This window comes from Hydractinia symbiolongicarpus, chromosome 14 (genome assembly GCF_029227915.1).
Source record: "Hydractinia symbiolongicarpus strain clone_291-10 chromosome 14, HSymV2.1, whole genome shotgun sequence".
Lineage (NCBI taxonomy): Eukaryota > Metazoa > Cnidaria > Hydrozoa > Anthoathecata > Hydractiniidae > Hydractinia > Hydractinia symbiolongicarpus.
This window is the reverse complement of record NC_079888.1, coordinates 5,259,009-5,283,026: the sequence shown is the minus strand read 5'-3', so window position 1 is coordinate 5,283,026 and position 24,018 is coordinate 5,259,009. Positions and strand designations below refer to the sequence as shown.

The window sequence follows — 24,018 nt, the reverse complement described above, 5'->3', positions numbered from 1 at the left end:
TCCTTCCTGAATTGTCAGACTTGGCCATTTGTTTCCCTCATGGTTGTTTATCATTTGACCCACTTTTATGTGTGTGTTGTTTTGTGCGTCTCGTATCGTTTACTGTAATTGTCCAAGGGTGGCCATACCCTTTGCCTTAGCTTTATGCTATTAGGTATGGTCTCCCTTCAATAGCATTATATACATACATTATATATATACATTTTGTTACCCTGACTAATTATGATATTTATTTTCTTTTTCTTTATATTTATTTTCTTTTAATTTTAATTGTATATATATAACTGCTATTGATAAATAAATATCTATCTATCTATCTATCTATATAATAGCAACATTTATTATTTCAAAAAACTAAACTCGTCTGAAAAGCACCTGTATTTTGTGCTGTTTTCTGACGGGTCGCCACCCTTTGCGGAAAATTCTTGTATATCTTGTATATTAGAAGATTTCTGCACAGGGGTAATATGACAAAGGAACTGTATATTCGTACGCACTTTAATATGACATAAAGTGTATGAATTTCTACGTATGAATAGTGCGTAGCGCTATTTATACGTAGAAAAAAGGAAAAAAAGAACCTTAACCCTAAAATCTATTAAAGCGACATATGATATCTGTGTTTTAAAACAGATATCATACATGATCTGATAAATGGACAAATATAAAGAGTCGACAACTTCTTACACGGCCTGACAGACACGGTCGCTTTTAAGCTACCATTTTTAATAGAATTTCGATCTCTTTGAAATGGAGGTAAAGTAATAATGGTACCCTAAAGTGTAAATATTCCAATGTCTCTTAGAAACGTGAGCTTGTTTAGGTTATATTTTCGTATTTTATTTTAATTTTCACTAATTGCAATTCTTTTTTATAATAGAATCTCAGTAATTTATTCAAGATATATGTATTATTATCCTTGTTTTTATAATTGCAGTTAGCTAGAGTTCAAGGACAAAAAAATTACAAATATGAGAAATCACAGCAAAAATTTCATGAAATAAATGATTATAATTAGCGGCTAGCCTAGTTAGCTAGCTATTTTAATCTATTCAATCTCTTATTCCTGCATCTCTTATATCCTCAAATATACTACAAGTTGCAATTAAGTGAACTTTATGTTCATAACATACCCTTCCTCTAAAATGTTGACTGCATGTGTGGAAGAGTGCAGACTGTTGAGCAAATAGAACAGTAAGGGAAAACTGAGGAGATAGCTTCTTAGCCTTTAACACAATGTAGTTATACATTGCAGAATAATTAGCTGCATGGTATGTACAGTAAAATTAGTCCATAGAAGGATTCACTTGAATATGTAATTAGATGGAGGAATGTTGCTGTATAAACCATGCTTTAAACCTTTATTACATACATGTTGGCGTAACTACCTGGCAGGACAGCTATACTATATAGATTCCCAATTTGTCAACTGAGATATTTGCAAAAGTCAAAGATAGACAGTATTGTTACATCAGATAAAAATATCTTAAGGGAAGAAAAATCTGTTTTAACACATACAAAATATCTGTTAGGAAAAAGTACAAAAATTGCAATCAGGTTATATTCTAGTGGTCTAATAGCCACAAGAGACCCAGCATAATTTTTCTTTCCATCAGGAAATCGGAGTAGATGAGGTGAGAATTACGCTGGGTTCTCAAACGATTTTTTTTTTAATTGGCTAATTCTGTTGTTCTTTGCTCATGTGTTTAATATCGAGGAAGCCCTTTTCATCCCAAATATTCAAGCGAGTGGTTTTGCTCACCCTAACAAACACTATTAAACCATGGAGTTTTTACCCTAGGTGGCCAGGCTTAGATAACAACCCCAGATATATTAAAATGGCCTAAGAAGTGATTAGTCACATTGGTCAATTTAAACTCTGTGTTTCCATTGAGTTCATATGCATCTAAGCTTTTATTTGACAGAAACTCATTTTATTAACTTCGAAGAAGAAAGCTTTGTTAAGTAGGCTAGTTGTCTAAGTAACCACACTGTGATGTAAAAAGACAAAACTTTGTCACTTTTGATTTTACCGGAAATGTTTTACCTTTTGTTTTTTCTGTTACCAATTTTTCTTATAAAATATAAAATGGATTGAATGCTTTTTGATCACTCATTGCTTTATGCTACAATATTTAAATGCAACAATTGGTCACACAAATTTTAAATGAGTTAATTTCGACTTGTTAATCTAAATAGCAATAGTTTAACAATAGCTCTGACTATACTTAAAGCTTGTGTGAAAATTATAACTAATGAGTAAATATATTAAGGCGGTCCTACATATGATATACATAATACTAACAAAAAACGTAAAAGCAAAACGCAAAATTGCAAAGGTATATATAAAGCTTTTTCTTTCTTTTTATAAATTTGAAATATCTTATTGTTGATAAATTTACATTTTTTTTTAAATTGTCCCTGGATATTAAAGATAATTTTAGTAGTATAAAGCTCTGTTTGCCAATCACTTTAATTGATTTGTGGCAACATATGGACCTTCACAACAAAAACACTATTTCAAATTGTTTTACATTGTTTTTCAAGCCTTGAACTGACCCAAAATTTTAAAATATTCAATTTTTAGCATTTCTTTGTGGGTCCATTTTTTTAAGTATACTATACACAGTCATATATTGGTCTCCAGTATAATTTAAGATTATGATGGTATTTTTAATGATTCCAAAGTACTGACAAAGAAATATTTCAACTTAGGCAATTTAATTAGCTGTTCTACGGACGAAATCAATAGTAGCTTACGGTCAATCGATCGGCAAAATGAAAATAATTTTTTTTTGGAGAATGTATGGTCGGAACAACAAAAAAAAATAATAAACACGGAGGAGGGTGTTACGACAACCGTTTTTTTCTATGTATTTTTGCATAATGCACACAGTTTATATTTTTTAGTTGCAAAGGAAAAGAAATAGTAATTTGTAACGAAAAAATATGTAACTAGTTCTCAAGGGGAAAAGATAAAAATACTCGCATGCTCAAAAATTTGTTTTTAAAAGTTATGCAGCAAGAATTTTTCTTGTGTTGTTTTCAAAGTTACAGAGCAAGAATTATTTTTGTGCTGTTTTGAAAGTTGTACAGAATATACTTGTATTGTTTTGAAAGTATTAAAGCAGGTTATACTTGCGCTGTTTCGTAACTTATACAGCAAGTTATTCTTCTCCTACTTAAAATAATAAAACAAATAATTTTAGTGTTCCTTTAATATTTTTTTGCGTAGTTTTATAGGAAGTCTAAATTTAAGTGCAAATTCTTTTTCGGACTATGGTTGTTTAGTTGAGAATATCTAAAGTCTTTTGCAGCGGTAAAATCATTTTTTTTTTAAACTCTTAACGGAAAAGGGTGTTACGACAAGTGTATTCACCTCGCACATTTTAGTTTTATCGCAGCAAATTACCATGAACAAAGAATCAACTTCCAGTGGCTTTAACAACAGTGGTCCTAAGTAAAGTAACGTTATTGATTCACCTTGTTGACATTTAATCAACGAAAAATAACATCATTTATTATCTTCTATGCTCATTGTATTTTCACAAGATGGGATGAGAATTTGTTTTTTTTTCTTGTTTTTTTTTCTTTAAGGTTGCTGCAAAGGAAAAAAAAATCAGTTGATGTGTAGTCTCAGAAAAACTCTTATAATTTCTCAATTGTTTTATATTTCTTTTTATTTTTTTTTCAACGCTTGATGAAAGACTTTTTTGATGGTGTTATTTTGGTTAGATGTTAATTCTCCAAAAAGGAAATATAATGAAATAAACACACACAATTTTTTTTTCACCCTACATTTTAAAATGGGTTCTTTTTCCGAACGTGTGGTTGCAGACTTCTCGTTTTCGCACCATTATATTCAGCATAAATTAAATTAAAAAAGGTTCCCGTTTTTTTTTCTAATAACGTTGTTATGAAATTATTTGTAACTATATTGTGGTGAAGGGTCTCCTTAAGAGACAAGAGAGGAGTTGAACGTCCTCCACCATACCTTAGTTTAAAGGGGCGATTGTGGAAGTCCCGTGAAATGCCACATAGTGATGGTGTCACTTTAAAAAACACCCAGTCCGGTCTGTGAACGGTTGGCGCTAGGAAGGGCATCCAGCTGTAAAACAATGCCAAAACTCTTTATTAATGGCCGTAAGAATAGTTAATCAGACAAACTGCGTAAACGGGGCTGGAACTCTAAGGAGTGAAGGTGTCGCGCACGGTAGGACAGATGTCAGATGTGAGCATCGTCAGACCGTTACCCAGCTATCACATCACAAGGTAGATAACACTAGGTTGAGGATGGCTAGTGTAAATGTTGGTACTCTGAGAGGTAGAGCAGGTGAAGTAGTTGAAATGTTAGAACGTAGATCTGTTGATATGTGTTGTGTTCAGGAAGTTAGGTGGAGAGGAGCTTCAGTGAGATTTGTGGAAGGTAGGAGGGCAAGGTATAAGCTTTTTTGGATTGGTAATAGTGATGGATATGGAGGAGTTGGCATATTCGTTGCAGAGAAGTGGGTAGAAAAAGTAATAGATGTTATGCGTGTTAATAGTCGTATTATAGTGATAAAGTTTTTGATAGGTAATAGGATTGTCACTTTTCTGTCAGTTTATGCTCCACAGTGTGGACTCAGTGAGGAAGATAAAGATAAGTTTTATGATGAGTTAATAGCAGTCACATCAAAGTTTGGAGACACTGAACTTGTCATGGTGGGCGGCGACTTTAATGGTCATGTTGGGAAGTCATCTGAAGGTTATAGAGGTGTGCATGGTGGCTATGGATTTGGGAGCAGAAATAAGGAAGGGGAGAGATTGCTTGAGTTTGGAATGGCAACGGACATGGTGGTTTGCAACACATCATTCAGTAAGAGACAGAGTAGGCTGATAACATATGAGTCAGGTGGTTGTAAGACACAGATAGATTACTTTTTGGTTAGAAAGTCAGACAAGAAAGTGGTGAAGGACGTGAAAGTTATATCGGGGGAAGAGTGTGTTTCCCAGCATAGGTTGCTGGTTTGTGATATTATCTTGAAGAGTGTCAGAGAAGCCAAGAGAAAGTACAGGCCCCGTCGAAAAGTCTGGAAGCTGAAGGAAGAGATTGTAGCAAGACAATTTAGTGCAAAAGTTCAGCAGTTAGCCTACAATAGTCAATGTGATAGTGAAAATGTTGAAAGTACTTGGACTACTTTGAAGAATTGTCTTCTAGAAGCTTCTGATGATACCTGTGGGTGGACGAAAGGACCAGCTAGACATAGACAGACCTGGTGGTGGAATAATGAGGTTGAACAGTGTATAAAGGAAAAGAGGAAACTTTGGAAAGAGTGGAAGTCAGGTGGTAGTAAAAATATTTACTTAGAAGCTAAGCGTCGGGCTCGTACAGCAGTGTATAAGGCAAAATCAGAAGCAGAGAGAAACAGATTTGCAGATGTGTTAAGAAGGGAAGACCAGCGCAATGAGGTATTCAAGATAGCAAAGCAAATGAAGAAGACTAATCAAGATATTGTAGGTGAGAAGTGTATACGTAATGATGAAGGTGTTTTGGCTAGCACAGAGGAGGAGAAAAGGGTAGCTTGGAAGAATCATTATCAGAGGTTGCTTAACACTGAGTTTGATTGGGACGAGGATAATTTGTCTGATGATGATGTCGTAGAAGGGCCAGCCATGCAGATCAAGACAGAATGGGTAGTGGAGGCTATTAGGAAAATGAAGATTGGCAAGGCTGCAGGAGTATCAGGTATTGTTGCAGAGATGGTAAAAGCATCTGGATATATTGGAGTTGAGCTTATTACAAGTCTTGCTAACCAGATTATAAAGGATGGTGCTATTCCGAGTGAGTGGCAGTCGAGTGTAATAGTGAATTGTTTCAAGGGCAAGGGTGATGCATTAGAAAGGGGTAACTATAGAGGTTTGAAGTTGGTTGATCAAGTAATGAAAGTTATTGAAAGAGTGATTGATAAGTTACTTAGAGAAAGAATTGATATAGATAAGATGCAATTTGGTTTTGTTCCAGGGCGTGGCACTACAGATGCAATATTTTTACTCAGACAGCTTCAGGAAAAGTATTTAGGAAAGAGAAAGAATCTCTATTTTGCCTTTGTAGATTTAGAGAAAGCTTTTGATAGAGTGCCACGTAAAGTTATTTGGTGGGCTATGAGAAAATTAGGTGTGGATGAGTGGCTAGAAACGATGGTTCAGTCTATGTACAGCAATGCTAGAAGTCGTGTCAGGATTAACGATTCACTTAGTGATGAATTTAGTGTAAATGTTGGTGTACATCAGGGTTCTGTACTTAGTCCTTTGTTGTTTATTCTAGTCTTAGAAGCGCTGTCGATGGAGTTCAGAACAGGTTGCCCATGGGAGTTATTGTATGCAGATGATTTGGTTCTCATAGCAGAGTCGATGGAAGAATTAGTTGAAAAGTTTGAGAAGTGGAAGAAAAGACTAGAAGAGAAAGGGCTGAAGGTAAACACAGCAAAGTCTAAAGTCATGATAAGTAGCATTGCAGCCAAGTGTGACCTTGTAGTTGGAAAGTGGCCTTGTGGAGTTTGCAGGAAAGGGGTTGGTAGTAACTCAATTTTTTGTGAGACTTGCAAGCATTGGGTACATAAGAAGTGCAGTAGTATTAGTGGAAGGTTAAGAGCTGGCATACAGTTTGTATGCAAGCGTTGCAAAGGTGAGATTATAGAGAATGAAGTATTTCCAGCTTTAATGATGTACAACAGTGGCTCGTTAGAGATAGTTAAGAAATTCTGTTACTTAGGTGATATGTTGGGCAGTGAAGGGGGTGTTGGAAGAAGTGTTACTTGCAGGATAGGTTCTGCTTGGAAAAAGTTTAGAGAGTTACTTCCTTTATTGACTAGCAGAGTCCTGTCAATTGAGGTAAAAGGTAGGTTGTATGAGGCCTGTGTAAGAAGTGTTATGTTGTACGGTAGTGAGACATGGGCAGTGAAGCAGGAAGATCTTGACCGTTTAGAAAGGAATGATATGAGAATGGTTAGGTGGATGTGTAATGCCAGTCTGAGAGACAGAAAGAGTTCAGATGAGCTAAGAAGCAGGCTAAGTCTCTGTAGAATTAAAGATGTTATCCAGATAAGAAGATTGAATTGGCTGGGGCACTTGGAAAGAATGGAGGAGGATAATTGGGTAAGAAAGTGTAGAGACTTGATAGTTCCTGGGGCAAAGCCCAGAGGCAGACCGAGAAAGACTTGGCAGGAGGTTATAAGGACAGACTTGATAGAGAGGAAGTTGAGTTTAGATCTAACACAGTCTAGATCAGATTGGAAGAGGGTCATTAATATACCCCGTCCAACCCATGCTAGCATGGAAAACGGACGTTAAGCCGAGAATGATGATGATGATGATGATATATATATATAATCATTAAAAACATTTTTTTCTTGCTGTCGTCATAATTCGCTAATCAGTAATTTATACAAAAAATCCGGGAATCTTTTGTGCATAATTTATTCAGCTTTCAATTACCGAAAATTTCAATGAGCCAATAGAAAGCTTTCGGAAAAAGAGACCACAAACGTAAAGCCATGTATGCGAAAATTTACTAACGAGATATTTGTTTTTAAAGATTTTTGTAGGTCCTATAAACATGCGGAACTGAGTATGCAGAAAGATGATAGAAGTGCAAACTTTTTCTTTATGCTGAATATGCATGCACGTGTTCAGAATTATTAAAGAGGCTACAAACCGGTTAAAATGCTCACATTCCGTATATCCCACACACATATTAAAAATCCGGCAAACGCGTTTTGCGCAATGAACAGAACAGCGTACTTTGTTCGCTGATTTAATATTTTTTTTCGAAAAGTATATTACAAAGAAATGTTTCAGCAAAACTCATTCTGGATAAAACATGACCAAGGCTGGAGAAGATAAAAATTCTAGATATATCTTTATGTTTGAGTCTGTAAATTACATGCATGCCAGAAAAATAGCTAGTTTTGTTTTTCGTCACCATCAGCTCGACTTTCATGTAAGTCACTAAAGTCAAAAACCAACAGTCGTTCCGTATCCCCTTTAATAGACAGAAATAAGGTACAAGAGACAGCTTATATGCATATTGCTTAACTTTAATTTTCTTTAATGATTTTCGATACGACAACTTCAATATGACAACTTTTATATATATATTTATATATATATATCGATGGTGAAGGTAAACTGTCTAAAAATATTATTATGCATATTTTGCATATATCAAGGTATGTTTATAAAATATGTCATTGGAAAGAGAATTTTTTTTCTCTATATTTCATGAATTTTTTGCAAAAAACATTAAAAAAATGTTTCATTTACAGTAACCTTAAAAATTTTTTGCTTGATATTATTATTATTTTTTTTCATGAAAATTAGGGTCAGTTGGGGTCATAGAACAACTAATTAAATTGGAGTCGCCTTAAATGAAAAATATTTTTTGTTTGTGATTTTTGAGTTCTTCAATTTCCAAACACCCTGGTACACTGAATACAGTACTTGATTTTACTGTTTTGCAAACTTAAGATAGGGACTATAACTTTTCACAAAATTATCCAGTGCATTCTTTAAATCCTACTTTCCTTTTCAGTTTTAGAATGTAAAGTCTTACATTAAAAGTAAACTGAAACTTTATTCAATGAATTGATGATGGGCTTATTGATTGCTTCTTAAAATGGTACATCAAGACTTGGATTATCTTTTTGATACGCTGGATGTTAGCTGCCAAGGCTATATAGAATGGATAGACTTGCAAGAATTTGATGAAACCGTGTATTCCAAACCACTGGATATTGAACAACTGGAAGCAACCATCAACACAGTAGGGACAATGTTTTATTTAGAATATATATTACCATTAAGGAAAAAAAAATTCACAAATAAAATTTTTTTCAGAAGATATTGTCAAGGAATTCATTTTCAGTCATTGCAAAATTAAATTCCACAAAATCAGACTAAAGCTGGTAATTGGTGAAAGGATCTTCCACAAAATGTGAATGTAATCAGCAGTTTGCAGAAATAGATTTTTTTGATCAAAATATTTTTTGTGTTTAACTTACAAAGATGATTTTTTTACAGAAATAAAAATGAATTTAAAGAACTAGTCGTTAGCCCATGGAAAAATCCATGGGTTCGCTCGTCCTTTTTATACTTGCGCAGCTAAGCTACCATTTTGCGTGACAGACGCACAGATGTATACAGGTATTATAATATAGATTGCCAAATTGTTTTTTTTAATCATGTGTTTACATTCTTTAAACATAATGCCTGAACTATAGGACTAAAGTTAAATTGTACTTTAATCTTGTTAAATAATCTTTGTTTCTTAAAAAATAATAAGCAAATGACTGATAATTATTTTGAAAATTATTTTGAATAAGGTGCTTTTTTAAAAATGGGGTCTGCTATTTTAAATTTTTAACTAACTATTTGATTTATATGATTTATTTGATTTTATTATTTGATAAAAGGTATGTGGCCCAAGTTCAAATGGAAAATGCCGCAAAGAATATTTCCCTGACGTTGTGAGAGAGCTTGAAAGACGGCATGTTATGGAAGAAAAAGTTAAATGGGATTTTCGAGCTTTGGATGTTGAAGATGTTGGTCGGATTTCCATAAAGTCTGCCTTGTTTTTGTTCAAGGCTGTGCATGGTAATCGGTTCTCACAAGCGTATTGGAGAAAATTTTTAGAAGGTCGTGTTAATTCTGATGAGGATGTGTGTTTTGATGAAGCCAAATTATTTTTGTGCAATGTTCCAGAATTTGCTTCAGCTAACACGGATGAAGACTACCTAGAGCAAGAAAAAGCAATCACAGAACGTGTACAACAGAAAGATTATGAAAACCATTCAGAACTGCAGAAACTTCAGGTATTTTGTAATTTGTGAACTACCTCTTAACAATGCAGGCCTTGTCATATAGCTCTTGCATAAACTTTGCATTAATCCTTGTTGTCCCCTCAATGAATTGCAGGATCTTAGTGTTTACATTAACATAAAAACTGTTTATTATAAACAAGGAAAGGAAATCTTGCCATGACTGTGTTATAGAAGGTATTTTACATCACAGTGGTAATCCATCATTTCAAGGACCATTGCTTTAGCAAGGTCTGCATCGTTTTAGATTTTATTCATTATATAAATTTGTTTGTAAGAATTAGTTTTTGTACTGAAGTTTCAAATGCTTTAAGACAAGCAGTATTAATATAGAAGTAATAGAAAATACTTATGCTTAGGAAGATGATGCTTATTTAGCAGCAAAAGAAAGAGAACGGCAAGCTGTGTCCTTAAAAATAAAAAACAGAGCAGATCATTTATTAAATCGCATGGATGAGATTGGAATGCAAGCCTTGCTTGAAGATGACCTCATGGAGGGTATGGAGTTTGAAGGAAGACCAAAAGAAAAAGTTACTGCCACAGAGTTGTTAAATGCACTCAAAGAAAAGTAGATGTTTTTGTTTTTATGCTTGTAGGGCATGTCTGTATAAATGTTTCTTTAATGTTAAGCACTGACAGGTGATACAGCTGCATTTTACTTGGATAAAAATTCTCTCTAGGTGTGGAGACTGAGTTTGCTAACCAATACAGCCATGACCCACACAAATAAGCTGCTTTTATGCTTGAGGCTAGAAAAAGACAATGAATAAACTTTCAGATATATACGACTTTAGTAAAAACCAACTTTTACATACTTACTTTATTTTTCTTAATTTTTTACCTTTGCATTATACTCTTTTAGGGCCTAGGTCAGTATAAACTTTCTTACTGTACATAGGATTTTAACGCATCTTTTATTCTATAGATATGAAGTTCTTCGTGAGAAACTACTGCATCAAATGTTACGCATTCATGTTGGTGAAGGCATGTGGCAGACCCTCACTGAGCATGAGCAACATGAAAAGTTGTTTCAATTGAAGCTAAAAGAAGAAAAGTTACGTAAAGAGGGAAAACTGGACACCATGGCAATTCATCTGCCAGGATCTCGTGTTTCTCTAAAGTTTAATTTGTTCTCACTGGTGGGAGAATCTGGTACGGAATTAGAGAAGAGGTTGTCTGAAGAAGAACAGAAGGTCCAGGAAAGTGGTAAGTGGGATTTATGTAGAGGAAAAATTGAAGGCATAATAATTTATAAGTAACTAATCCAGTGGTTTAATTAGTTGCCCATGCTTAATAAGTGCCTAGTTTTGAAAGTAACTATCTGACAGAGTTCATGAACTGATTCAATTATTTTAAAACACTCAAATTGTTAATCAAGGCACCTTTATAATCTTTTTTAAGATGGAAGTATAACCCTTTTTTAGCTGCTCAAACAGCTGCATTATTTGCTTGATGTTTTATGTATATAAACTTTCTTTACTACATCTTAAAAATATTGACCATAATAAATAAGAAGAAAAATAGCTTTTAAGAGCTTTAACTTTTTACCTCATGATTTTTCATCTGCTTTCAATTTAAAACAAACTTTGGTTTAATTATGTCAAAAAAGATCTGCAGAGTTTTTTTCGTTCATTCATATTTTTCTCGCAATAGGCTAATTTTTTTAATGCATATAAGTAAATTATTGTAAGCACGTTTGACTTCGACTTATTAGGCTTGTCTAAAGATGAAGTCAGAAATGAATTTCTCAAAAAATTGGATCAAAGAGAAATGGAACATTCCTCGACAGAGGCTGTGTTGGTTGATATTAACAACCGATACACATATGAGAGAGAAGTTTTAACGAACAAACTGCAAGGCTTATCTGGTTTTACCACTTTAAATCCATTCGAAAGAGAAAACATATTATTTTGTTTGGTTCAAGCAAGGCTTCGTGGTACTCAAGAAAGTGCTTTCGCAAGTTGTGGTATTTGTGTAGGATTAAGTGAAAGAGTTCAACCTCAAAAGGATGCAAGGTAATTATTATCTTAAACCAAAACATTAGGAAGGTGCATAACTGATGTTGCAGAAATCGTATTTGTTAAATTATTTTTGTGTTGTTAAATAAAAATAACTGGGGTAAATATTAAGGTAAATAATGGAAAACTCAACTCTTTATGATGTATGTTTCTTCAATGACGCTTCAGCCAGAATACACTTTCTTTTAAGTACAAAGTCATTAAAACTTATTCATTAAATTTTGTGCGTAGTTACAATGTTATAAAAAGGCATTGGTGTAATGTTGCTATTAAAGATAGTTGTGTTTCTAGGGATTAACATGATCTCAGTTTTAAGTCAAAATTAGTGTACACAATGGAGAGTATACTAAAATTTTCGGAACTTAATTTTTACAGTACGTAGTATGTTCTAATACATCACTGTGATTCTAAGTTTCGACAGCTTTCCAAGTTAAAGAGTAAACATGTAGATAACTTTTAAACCAGAATCAACTTAATTTTTTGCAGCTGCCCCTTTCTTTTTCTTTAAGATTTGACAAAGACCCACAAAAACAATCCAATCTCAGTACTTACCGAATTCAGCACCACAAAAATAAACGTGCCCATGATGGACCCACTGTTCCTCCAAAGTTGTTTCCATTAAAGTCAAAGTTAGGCCGTGTTGATCTTGTCCTGCAACTTGTTCAAGAAAGTGAACGCCGATTTGCTCTGGAACGAGAAGCTCTACTTACTATGATGAACTCCAAAGATTGTTTAATGCACAGAATGTCTGCTCGAAAATTAAATCAAGGTTAGTTTATTAGAATTCAGTATTAACATGGCCACTTTTGCAAAGAAAGAAGATGTTGGAATACAGTTTATTGTCAAATTTTCAAAACAGTTGCCCCACAGTATTTATAGCTTAAAGTAACCTTATTCTGTTTGGAAAACTTTTTTTAAAAAGAAAGACCCTGTAAATTTATTGACATTCTTTCAAGCAACTGAGCACGAAAATAATTCTTCCTTTTTACTTCATAAAGTTAGTCTTTGTGAAGTGCATAACTGAATATTTTTTTTACTTTGTTGGTTAAATTAACCACTACGTTTCTACTTTAAGATGAGCGGAAAGGCCAGCTAACAGTTTTGATGGCTCAATGGCAGGGATGGAGAGCAAAACCGTCAAGTGAAAAGCTTCAGCTTCTTTCTCAGAATCGTCGTTGTTTAGAAGAGGCAATTGCTTTAAAATATGAATCCTTGAAAGAAGAGAAGCTCTTAGAGAAAAATGGAAATATCGAAGATGGCATTGCTGGCATAACTCTGCTGACATCTTTGCAGATAAAACAGGATCAAGTTTGCCAAAATCTTTTGAATGTTGGTACCATGGTAATATTTTTGTTATATTTTCTATACAAGCACTGAAATTGAATGATGTTGACAAGCCAGTAACATTTAATTTTAAAACAATTTTGCTGTAATCTTTTTTCTATATATAACAAATATAAAAAGGATATCCTCATTTACTCTAGACCAAAAATGAACTCGACGGTTTGCGCAACGAACAAGTTCAAGCTATTACTGAGGAATGGTTTGATAATGTTGCTGTTGTTGTTTTCGGTATTATTGAAACTTCAGATGAAGAGGAGGAACTGCTACAAGGTATTTATACCTTTTTTTTAGTTTTTGAACATTGTTGTAAGGATATTTAAGCTGTGTACTGCTATCATTGCTGCACAAAATGTTTTACATACATATCTTAGTTTTGGTATGTCACTTTCTCTAGCATTGAATGATAAATATGACACTTTACGCGATAAGTTGCTAATGGATGCGTTAATGAAGCAATATAGTCAGGCTGAATGGGATAAACTGTCAGAACAAGAAAGACAAAACCGACTTGCGAAGTTGAAGCTCTTGGAAAAGAAACTACGACAAGAAGGAAAGTTTGACGAACTAGCAAAGTTACTTGGTGATGCTGCTCAAGATTCTGACCTATTAAATGTGAGTAGTTAAGTCATCTATCGGGTCGTTTACAAATAAGGTCACTTTTTCACAAGAACTTTATTCTAATAATTTAAACTTTTACACTTGTTTTATCATGGTTCTTTGATAATGATATTGACTATATAGAAAATGCTAGGGGAAAATCGACAGAAATATCTAGATCAATTAAATGAGTGCCTACGCAACCGTCAACGTCGCATTGAAGCTGGTGAAGATCCTGATTCAATAGAAAGTGAAATGGAAGAGCTTTCTGAAACATCATCGGGGAATATATTGCGAGATTTAGATAAACGCTTTGAAGATGAAAGGGATGCGTTACTCAGAAGGCTAAGGGTTTGTACTTATTTATCTTTGTGTTTTTAATGCTTTTTTCTCTGTTTGCATTTTTAAATGCTCAACGTTTACTATTACCGTAAATACTGGCTTAAACACCTGGGAGTTTATTTGTCAGAAATTATTCTGATGGTGGGGGGGCTTATTGGAAGAGGGAGGTCTTATCGCATAGAAGGGATTAGTAAATAGGCCATTTGTAAGACTTATTTCAATATTTTTTCAAGATCATATTGCAATAAAAATACAAAAGGAAAATTAAAGAAAAATTTAATCTAGAGTGAAAAATCTTGTTTCAAATGTTTTTTGAAATAGATTTTTTTTTCTTCTAAAACAACCTCGATCCCAGGACATGACATGCCTTTTTTGCATATCGGACGGCTCGTCAGACCTGTCAATAAATTGTGCTTTTCGGGTGCGGGCTTGTTGGAAAGAGAGGTTTTCAAGTATTTACTGTATATTGTTATTTTGATGTTTCTTTATTTAATTAGAGGCAATTGCTGTAAAATTGGGATGGGGTAACTTCTCATAGTAAATTTCTTTTTCTTTTAACTTTGAGATGTTGTAGTGCCACTTGAGTCAAAAGAGAATATAAAGTTTTAAGGTTTAATTTTAATAACATAAAAGATTTTTTAAACAAAGTTTTTTATTATGACTGAAATGGTACTTTACATTATCACTGATTTTGGGTTATCAAAACCCTACAATTTGTTATGTTCACATGAACTTGTTCCAAATTCAAACAATTGGCCATAACTCCACCATTTTAAATTTTGAACCTTAAAACTTTTTTTTAAGGTACTTAAAGTGGTACATAGCATATCCAAAGTGGTACATAACATGTCCAAAAATTATATTATATACGTTTATTGAACAGGAAGAGAATGACCGTAAAAACAGAGAACGAGATCGACAAGCTGAACTTGCAAGATTAAGGTTAGAGGCTCGAAAAGCTGGCAGGGAAGCTAATTTTGGCAGTGCAGCATTGGTACTTGGCCTAGCTGAACGCAACAAGGCTGCTTTAGAAGATAGGTTAGTGTCAATCAGTCGAAATGTTTTCATAAGAGTTTTACTAAAGATACATTCTAGCTTCCTTAAAAGGAAAATTCTTGCAGGGACTTGTTTTTTGTGGATGATCTTTGTGCAAATTGGTGGTTTAAATGAGTTTAACAGTGTTGTTTTTTTTAAATATAAACGGTGCACACATTACATAATTTGTGACACTAACTTAGAACCACCAAATCTTCTCCAACAAAGAAGAAGATAAATTTTTTCTTCGAAAAAACAACAGATGATGCTAAAGTATTTCTGAAGTATCAAAACAAATATTCCTGATCTGGAATAGATAGTTAAAAGCCTTATTATTCTTTTCTTGTCTGAAAAAACGACTTTACCAAAAACAGTGGTTTTTGCTTCTTGCTATTAACATTTGCTTGGTTTGAAATATACAGTTGCTGAACTACGTATTTCACACCAACTAAAATGTTTCATTAGAAACTTCTATTTTGTGTATAACCAATCGCAGATTAGAATGATTTGTTAAAGGGCGTTTATGAGTTCAAGTTAAAGTAAACCCACACCTGTTAAGTCACTTAAACCTTTACTTTGAATCAAGCATATGTTTGTTACAATTACTTTTTATCACAAAAAAAATTACATATAGGTGAATATTTATCATAGCACATCCGTATTTCATTCTCAACGGAGAATGCTTCACCCCGATCAGACCTCTGATCATGACAGGCGAGTATAATGGGTGTAAGTCATATTAAAGAAGAACTACTTTGTTCATCACTAGCATTCTCCGTTGAGAATGAGATACGGATGTGCTATGATAAATATTCACCTATATGTATACACACCATCGGGATAAACTATCTGAGCTCATCACTAACATATTGCTGCACGTAGTGTAGTGGGTTCATCTACGGCTCCCAGTTCTGGGGACCGCGGATCGAATCCTGCTCGCTGCTTGGCAGTATGTTAGTGATGAACAAAGTAGTTTTTCAATATGACAAAAAAAGTTGTTTTTATTAGAAAAAACAGTTTTTTATTGATTTTAGCAAAATTAATTTAGCATTTACTTTTACGAGTAGAACAAATTCAAAGAAATAAAATTAGCAAAAATTTGTAAAATTTGTAAAATTTTAGGAAATTAATTCCTATAAAAATTGATTCCCTTAACAAGGCTTCCTTCATTTACTTTATTTACGACCGTGTGGGGATGTTATTTAAAATGAATGTATCTTTGTAGTCCAATGTTTTTTATTATGCTTCAATTAGGTTAAAGAATGACAGGGAGAGGCAAGAACAGTTAGCTCGAGAACGTTTAGCAGCCCGTCGAAGAAGAAAGTCAACAAAAGCAGAAGAGGAACAAAACGAGATTGAACCTTCAGCAGGTAAATGACAGGATTGTTAACTGTAAGCACATTTGTAACTGAAATTGTGACTCAACATAACTCAATTAAAGCTGTGTCTATTATTATTGAAACAGAAAATAAAAAATCTGGCTAAGAAATGTATACAAGTGTTAACAAGTCATGAAACTTTTAGATGACATAACTGGTTGGCAAGATTTTGTTCTAAAAGAGCTAGCACGCAAACAGGAAATTGAGAGAAATTTATTTGTTGATATGATGCAAGAAAAAGAATCAGAGGATTTGAAACAAGAAGCGAGAGAAATGACCAGTGATGATTTGAATGAAAGGTTAAACAAGTTAAAAGCTAAACGAGATGAGTTGGATTTCGCAGTAAAATGTAAGACTCAAATTTTTTATAAATCTTTTTCCAATCAATTTCTTTAAAAAAGTTTTATTTTGTGAAAGTAAGTTTGAAAAATGTTACTGCACACTTTTGGGTTTTATTGTGGGTCCAGTTATTTTAGGAAGTATTGTATAGGCTCAATTTATCTCAGTTATAAAAAGGCAATGAAGCTATCAGCCTTTGTAATTCAATTTCCTCTATACTATTTGCTTGCCTGCTTTGTTAGCACGAATTTGCTCATGATTGTATGACGCAGGAACACATTGGTAAATATTAGTATTTATAAGTGTGATTTAATGACATATTAGAGTATGCATTGTTTATACTTGTCAGCTGACCAAGAGGAGCATGTCTCTATTTTGGAGATGGCAATGGCAGTAAAATTCATAAGCAAAGAAGCAATCCTCAAAGGTACATCTGGGAAAGATCCAACAGCTGATGATGTCATTGTTGCATTAATGGCTGATCTACAACAACTTCAAGATGACGAAACACGTTTGGTTGTTGACCAGTTGCCTACAATGGTATGTGACATACAATTTTATAAGTTTGATTCTAGTGTGAGCAGTGGGAAGAGGGGTTAAAACATTAACCAATGCGTAGCATTCTGAACATTCTTATATAAAATTGATCCCATTTGCAATAGCTCAAATTGGGAGACAAAGAATGGTATATCATTAACCAGTACCAATGAGAAATTAGAGATGTTATTTAACCCTTTTTTGTTGTTGTTTAATTTGTCAATTAACATTTGAGCCATATTTTTTGGATACGTTAAAGAAAAATAAACACATCCACTTTGCCAGTCACAGACAGACACAGACATAGTTTTGTATTAATATAAGAGATAAAATTAGCTGATGTGAGGGATATCACCCACCTTATTAAGAATATGAAAAACATTTACAATACAAAAAATATGCACCTACAAATCTTGTGAGCCTTAATTTGTTTTAAAGATGTGTATTGCTGCATATTATGTCCTCGTAAAACCAAGTTGTGACGAAATTCAATAGAGTAACAATGGTGGTGAGTATATTTGTGTTGAAAGTGAAAGAAGATGCATTTGTTTTGTAGGAACAAACCCAATTGGTGTCACTTCGAAACCAATTTGTTGAGGAGAGACAGTTTGGTAAAGTAGAAAATGTTGCAAAACTGATTTTCTCGTATGGAGGTTCCACCAGTGATAACGAGATGGTAAAAGCTCTAGATAAGAAATATGATGCTTTGTTGGATAAACTAGCTTTGGAAGCTCTAAAGAAACAAATGAGTATGTATTATTATGTAGTATTATTAGGTTTAAGAGGATTTACAAGTAAACGCAAGTTTTCGTAATTTTTTTTGTTATATCAAAGGGAAAATAACTTGATTGAAAGTCCGTTCTGGTGTTAAGTGACTAAGAAGCCTAACACAGAGAAAATTTTAACACTTTAGATTGGCTAGAATGCACTCCAAATTTTAGGACTACAGTATTAAATTACATTAAAAACAAAAATTTACCAATAAATTATTATATATAAGACGATCATGTTCAGGCAGTTACTTCCCATTGACTTTGTCAAGTAGCGAATCATCATTTATTGTCTTCACCTCTTTAGGTTGCAATTTATCACATTAACATTAACACATTATTGCAGGACTGCCTGTAGATTCAAATTTATTGTGAGAGAAGTATGATAATGTCTCATATATATAATATTTTTTACCAATAGGTGATGCTGAGTGGGCAAAATTATCTGAACAAGAAAGACAAGCCAAATTAATAAAAATGAGGCTTGAACAAAAACGTTTGCTTAAAGAAGGAAAATTGGATGAAGCTGCTCGACTTCTTGGGGATGGTTTCAAAGCAGATGCTAATTTAAAGAAACTAATGGGTGAAAACAAAAAGAAGTAAGTAGAGTAGATGGAATCTCTTTACTTTACTTGCTTTTTCGTTTACCCACTTCCTTGTTTTTCTATTCATTCATTTGTTCGTTCGTTCGTTCGTTCGTTCGTTCGTTCGTTCGTTCGTTCGTTCGTTCGTTCGTTCGTTCGTTCGTTCGTTCGTTCGTTCGTTCGTTCGTTCGTTCGTTCGTTCGTTCGTTCGTTCGTTCGTTCGTTCGTTCGTTCGTTCGTTCGTTCGTTCGTTCGTTCGTTCGTTCGTTCGTTCGTTCGTTCGTTCGTTCGTTCGTTCGTTCGTTCGTTCGTTCGTTCGTTCGTTCGTTCGTTCGTTCGTTCGTTCGTTCGTTCGTTCGTTCGTTCGTTCGTTCGTTTGTTCGTTCGTTTGTATTTGGTTTATAACAAGCTTTGTATATTCTATTTACAATGGCTGATGGTAAAACATTTTGAACAAAAGAGATAACATTTTTCTACATTGTATTAGGTATGATGAACTACTTCAAGAAAGACTGCGCCAACGTAGAGAACGCATAGCAAAAGGTGAACCTGTTGATGATCTGGATATTGATGCATTACCTGAAGAAGAGACTGAAGAACAAACAGCAGATGCAAAAACAATACTTGAAGATCTTCAGAAAAGGTTTGCTAAAGCATAACTCATTTCAATGATTATAAGGATACTCAAAACTTCCTTGCCTTTGCCTTCTTCCTATGTTATTTCAGCTGTCCTGATTGCTTTTTTAAAAGATTCTTCTAAAGAATTATGCTTAACTTTATTTCATTTTATAAGGTTTTTACAACCTTGGTGTCAACTGCTTTAAGGCCTGAAAGCTAAAGGTAATCTGTAATTTAGGGAACTAAAAAGTTTTAGCCTTTGAAAACTATTTGTTGTTCATGTGAACCCAACTTAAAACCTTTCACCAATTCTCACATGTTTGAAAGTGTTTTTTTGTTAAGTGATGCAGTTTCTTTCATCTTCCATAGCTGTAGTTTAGTGGTTATCTCTCCTGTACTGTGTGCAGGAGACCGGAGTTCGATTCCCCTTGGCGACGATTCAATATGCGCAATTGAATATTACCATAGCCCCGGGTTAACCCAAGCCATGTGAGGGAAATTTGGGAGATTGGCGCACTGTATGGGTCGTTGGATGTTGCAGAGAGTTGTCTGGCAGAGCGCTGACCCTAATTGAGTTTGCTTAGCTCAAAGAAAACATTAAATACTCCAGGACTCCCCATCAAAGCTTGGCTCCTCCTGGAAATAATAGACAGGGTATATCCCTCGATATTTGTGAGGCTAGCCATGTAAAATATGCACATCTATCTCTTCCCTTTGTAGTGTTGCTTACTTAAAATACATAATATAAATAGTATTTTTTAATGCGTTTTTCAATTTGAGAAGAAAAGTATTTCTTGATTTAATACTGAATTTCTACATGTCCAGATCATTCATTTTATTTAATTTTGATGCAAAATAATCGTTTTTTCCTGATTACGTATTCCTTGTCAAATTTATGTGAATAAAAGAAAATAAAGCTATGAATGTGAGATTTATTTGTGGTTCATGTGTCCCCTTTAAATTTTAAGGTATGACGATGAAAAGGAAGCCTTACTTGCAAGACTTCATGGTACTGATTCGCAATTTATGAATGAGCGAGAAAGGCAGGCAGAATTGGCAAGACTACGGAGAGAGCAAAGAAAAGCTGAGCTTGAAGAAAAATTTGGTGCAGCTGCAATGGTTTTAGGCTTGGCTGAGAGAAACAGTGCTGCATTGAAAGAAAGGTATCCATTTTAATTGCTTTTTAATATACATAGGTGTTAAGGTTTAATTGCTTGTTGATGGCATCACCTTGTTGTTGCAAATTTAAGCTTAGCTTTGAGTATGATGCGTTGAAAGATCAGCTTCTTTTGGATGACATGAGAAAACAAATGAGTGATCTTTAATGGACAGTAAAGAACTAACAAGGACGTCAATGACAGTTAATGAAAATAAACTGAGAACAAAACTAAAAACTTAGAGTTTTTCTCTTTAATTCTTCTTGCAATGGTACAAAAATTATTTATTTGTAGTTATTTGAGCATAACATTTTATGTTATGTTAAAATACCTTCCATGTAATCTCTCCTCTTTCTCTTAAAATCAAGTAAAAGTGCAAGGTTCTCTATCTCAAGTCTTTCAGACACATGATGATAGCTTTGTGGTAGAGCGTTCGCTTCCAGTGCGGGAGGTCTTGGGCTCAAACCCCGGCGAGTCATGCCAGAGACTATGAAAGTGTGAATCTATACTTTCTTCTTAGCTCTCAGCATGAGAATAGGATTGATATCTTAGGCGGTTGTCTAGTTGAGCGATTGCTGTACTTGAACGACTTTCGTAGCTCAAATGGGAGCTTTAAATGCGCTAGGACCCCCTTTGCAGGACCCTCGTTGATAGCAGTACCAATAGGAACTGAAGAGGTTATTCTGGGTAAATAATTTCAATAACAATAATGACATAGCAATAATAATTATTTTTTGTGACACTCTTAAACATTTAAGTCAAAAATCTCCTTCAGCATATAACCTTGTCTTATAACCTTGTCTTTTGCTGTGTAACGGTTCAAATTATTAAAGCAGCTGGCAAAGTTTCTGATATCACATAAGTATATGTTGCTTTTGTTAAACCAAGTTACCTTTCATTGAAAAAAGTAGGATTTAACAATTGCTGACAGTAATTTTAGCATTAGTTTTCCTTTTTCTTTTATTTTAGTTTTATTGATGGGAATTCTTATAAAAGTATTGACATTACATCATTAAAAACACTTACCAATGTGGTTCCTCTGTATTTGTATGCATACATTAGGCCTACCCTGGTATTGTCTACCCAATTATCTGTCTCATAGCATGAGTTAGTCTGTAGCTGTGGTCAATGCACTTGCTAAATATGTTGGACTAAACACGAACTTCCCGATTCTGAAGACTATTCCGTAACCACTAGGCTGTAAACCAGCATAAAAGTACTTTTAAATGACCGAACTTTTTTTTAGAAATAATATTTGTTTCTTACAGACTGCAAAATGACCGTTCGCGACAAGAACAATTAGCAAAGGAAAGGTTAGAGCGCCTACGCCAAAAACGTTTGTCAGCGAGTAAAGTTGAGACTGAAATTGTGAAAGAAGGCTCAGAGGTAAACAATGCTGTCATGAAACATATGGAAAAGAGACATGCTTTGGAGCAAGAGGTTAGACTTTAATTATTTACACTGTCAATGCCTGTGCCATGGTACACACAAATTTAGCCTGGTCAGTTATTAAGAAAACTTTTTAACCCCAGAATGTGAAAAAATTTGCCAATGTTGCAGCCAAAAAATGTGAAAAAAATTGCCAATTGCCATCTTCTGTATGTTAATAATACTTCTGTCTACAGAAACACAAAAAGCCATACATAAAGAAAGTGCGAACCCATGGATTTATCCACAGGATAGCGACTAGTCTATAAAAATAAAACGCTAAAAATAACAACAAATACGATATATTTTTATTGACTTTGCTGTGATAGGTGAATTTTCGTGGTTTTCCACAGCTTAATGTTTTTTTTTTAATTTTAATCTTTTTAAACATTTTCTTTTGTATGGAGAATTAAAAAAAAAAGTTTGTTGTCACATTGTGGATTTAGCTTTTGTGGACTGCCATCGTTGTACAAAGTAAGATAAAATAATACAATATTTTATTTCACGATATTTTTTAGGACTTGGTTGAGTATATAAAGCTAGAAAATAATCAACATCTCGATGCATCATTGGTAATGACAATGACAGACCGGCAAACACGCCTTCAACAACTAAAAGAATTGATCAACATTAATGATGGTTTGTTGAGATTTTGATCAACCTTGTCAGTCAGAAATTACACATAAACACACAGACGCTCTCATATCATTTCCTAAATTTTGTTGTTTTGCTTTATGGCTACCAATCTAGTGACTACATATATTTTTCTTTTCTGTGATGGTGTTAAGGATATTTTGTTTAACATTCTGGTAGCAATACCTTTGCTAATTGTGACTTAGACTTCGTCACTGAAACTTCTGTTTGATTAAAGCATATGGAACCGATAAGTTTTACATCAAAAAATAAAAAATAATCTGGAAAGAACAACCAGTAGGAAAGAAAGCTCATCCTTTTTTTATCTCTCCTATTTTCTTCTTTAGATTACAATGATACTTTGAATGAAATGGCTGCATTAAAAAGCATGAATCGTAAGACCGCACTAAATTCAATAAATCAAGAGAGACGGATAAGCCCTGATGACGTTGTTGTATCTGTTTTGGCTGATTTGCAACAAATACAAGATGAAGAAAGTGAAGCAGTACTAAAGAGTTTGCCAGAGAAGGTAAGGAAGTGGGTCAAGCAACACATACGTATGTGAAAATGAGCCACAGATTATTGTTTGCGCTTATTAGTAAAATGGTCAGATAACTCAAAGTAAATTTACTAACAAAATCCTTAAAAGTATGTAGGGCATAGGATAGGTGTTAGGGCTTAAAGGGTTTTAGGAAAACTACTTTGAAATTTTTTGTATCGCCGCAATGTTTAAATCTTTTGTTGTTAGATTAACTAGTTTTTCGTTTGAATGAAGGTTAATATTTAGCAAGTGAACCTATAATATCTACACCCAATTAACGATAACTTTGCTAACTTTTATAGAGTTCAGAAGATTTGATTGAAATGCAGGAGCATGATGAGAAATTATGTAGCGAGAGGAAATTTCCTAACCTTGTGTTCGTTCTCACAATGGCTGAAGCAACAAAGAAGACAGATGCGAATGATTTGATTGATGCGTTGGAAACAAAGTACGATGCGTTAAAGGATAAGCTGATTTTAGATGCCCTGGAAAAACAAATGGGTGATCTTCAATGGGCAGCAATGAACGAACAAGAAAGACAACGGCAGTTGATGAAGATTAAATTAGAACAAAAAAAATTAAAACAGGAAGGTATAATATGTTTATAATATCATATATAATATCATATATATAATATATAATATCATTTATGGGAAACGTCATTTTCATGCCAGTTAATTCTGTTTAAGTGTTTTGTTGTCATTCGATTCTTAAAACGATGCATTTGATTCATACAGTTATCCATTTGATATTTTAAACTATCCATTTGATATTTAATGTAATTTAAGTCAATATAGTATTTTGTAGCAAGTATCAAAGGATGTATCTTCTATTATTTTTGT

The 24,018-nt window shown here is 33.8% G+C and overlaps 1 protein-coding gene across 1 annotated transcript in view; it reads left to right on the top strand.

The window, feature by feature from the left end:
- Nucleotides 1–8,522: 8,522 nt before the first annotated feature.
- Nucleotides 8,523–24,018, top strand: part of LOC130625549 (trichohyalin-like) — a 29,776-nt gene continuing 14,280 nt past the window's right edge. The window contains exons 1-22 of the mRNA XM_057440658.1: nt 8,523–8,800; nt 9,450–9,848; nt 10,214–10,422; nt 10,780–11,060; nt 11,569–11,869; nt 12,382–12,641; nt 12,948–13,213; nt 13,357–13,486; nt 13,611–13,828; nt 13,958–14,164; nt 15,039–15,193; nt 16,445–16,560; nt 16,715–16,918; nt 17,258–17,448; nt 18,002–18,194; nt 18,637–18,814; nt 19,287–19,442; nt 20,386–20,580; nt 21,843–22,014; nt 22,521–22,641; nt 22,983–23,164; nt 23,479–23,767. Of these exons, the coding sequence (XP_057296641.1) occupies nt 8,654–8,800; nt 9,450–9,848; nt 10,214–10,422; nt 10,780–11,060; nt 11,569–11,869; nt 12,382–12,641; nt 12,948–13,213; nt 13,357–13,486; nt 13,611–13,828; nt 13,958–14,164; nt 15,039–15,193; nt 16,445–16,560; nt 16,715–16,918; nt 17,258–17,448; nt 18,002–18,194; nt 18,637–18,814; nt 19,287–19,442; nt 20,386–20,580; nt 21,843–22,014; nt 22,521–22,641; nt 22,983–23,164; nt 23,479–23,767 (4,570 nt within the window). The 5' untranslated portion in view covers nt 8,523–8,653. The remainder of the gene's footprint in view (nt 8,801–9,449; nt 9,849–10,213; nt 10,423–10,779; nt 11,061–11,568; nt 11,870–12,381; nt 12,642–12,947; nt 13,214–13,356; nt 13,487–13,610; nt 13,829–13,957; nt 14,165–15,038; nt 15,194–16,444; nt 16,561–16,714; nt 16,919–17,257; nt 17,449–18,001; nt 18,195–18,636; nt 18,815–19,286; nt 19,443–20,385; nt 20,581–21,842; nt 22,015–22,520; nt 22,642–22,982; nt 23,165–23,478; nt 23,768–24,018) is intronic.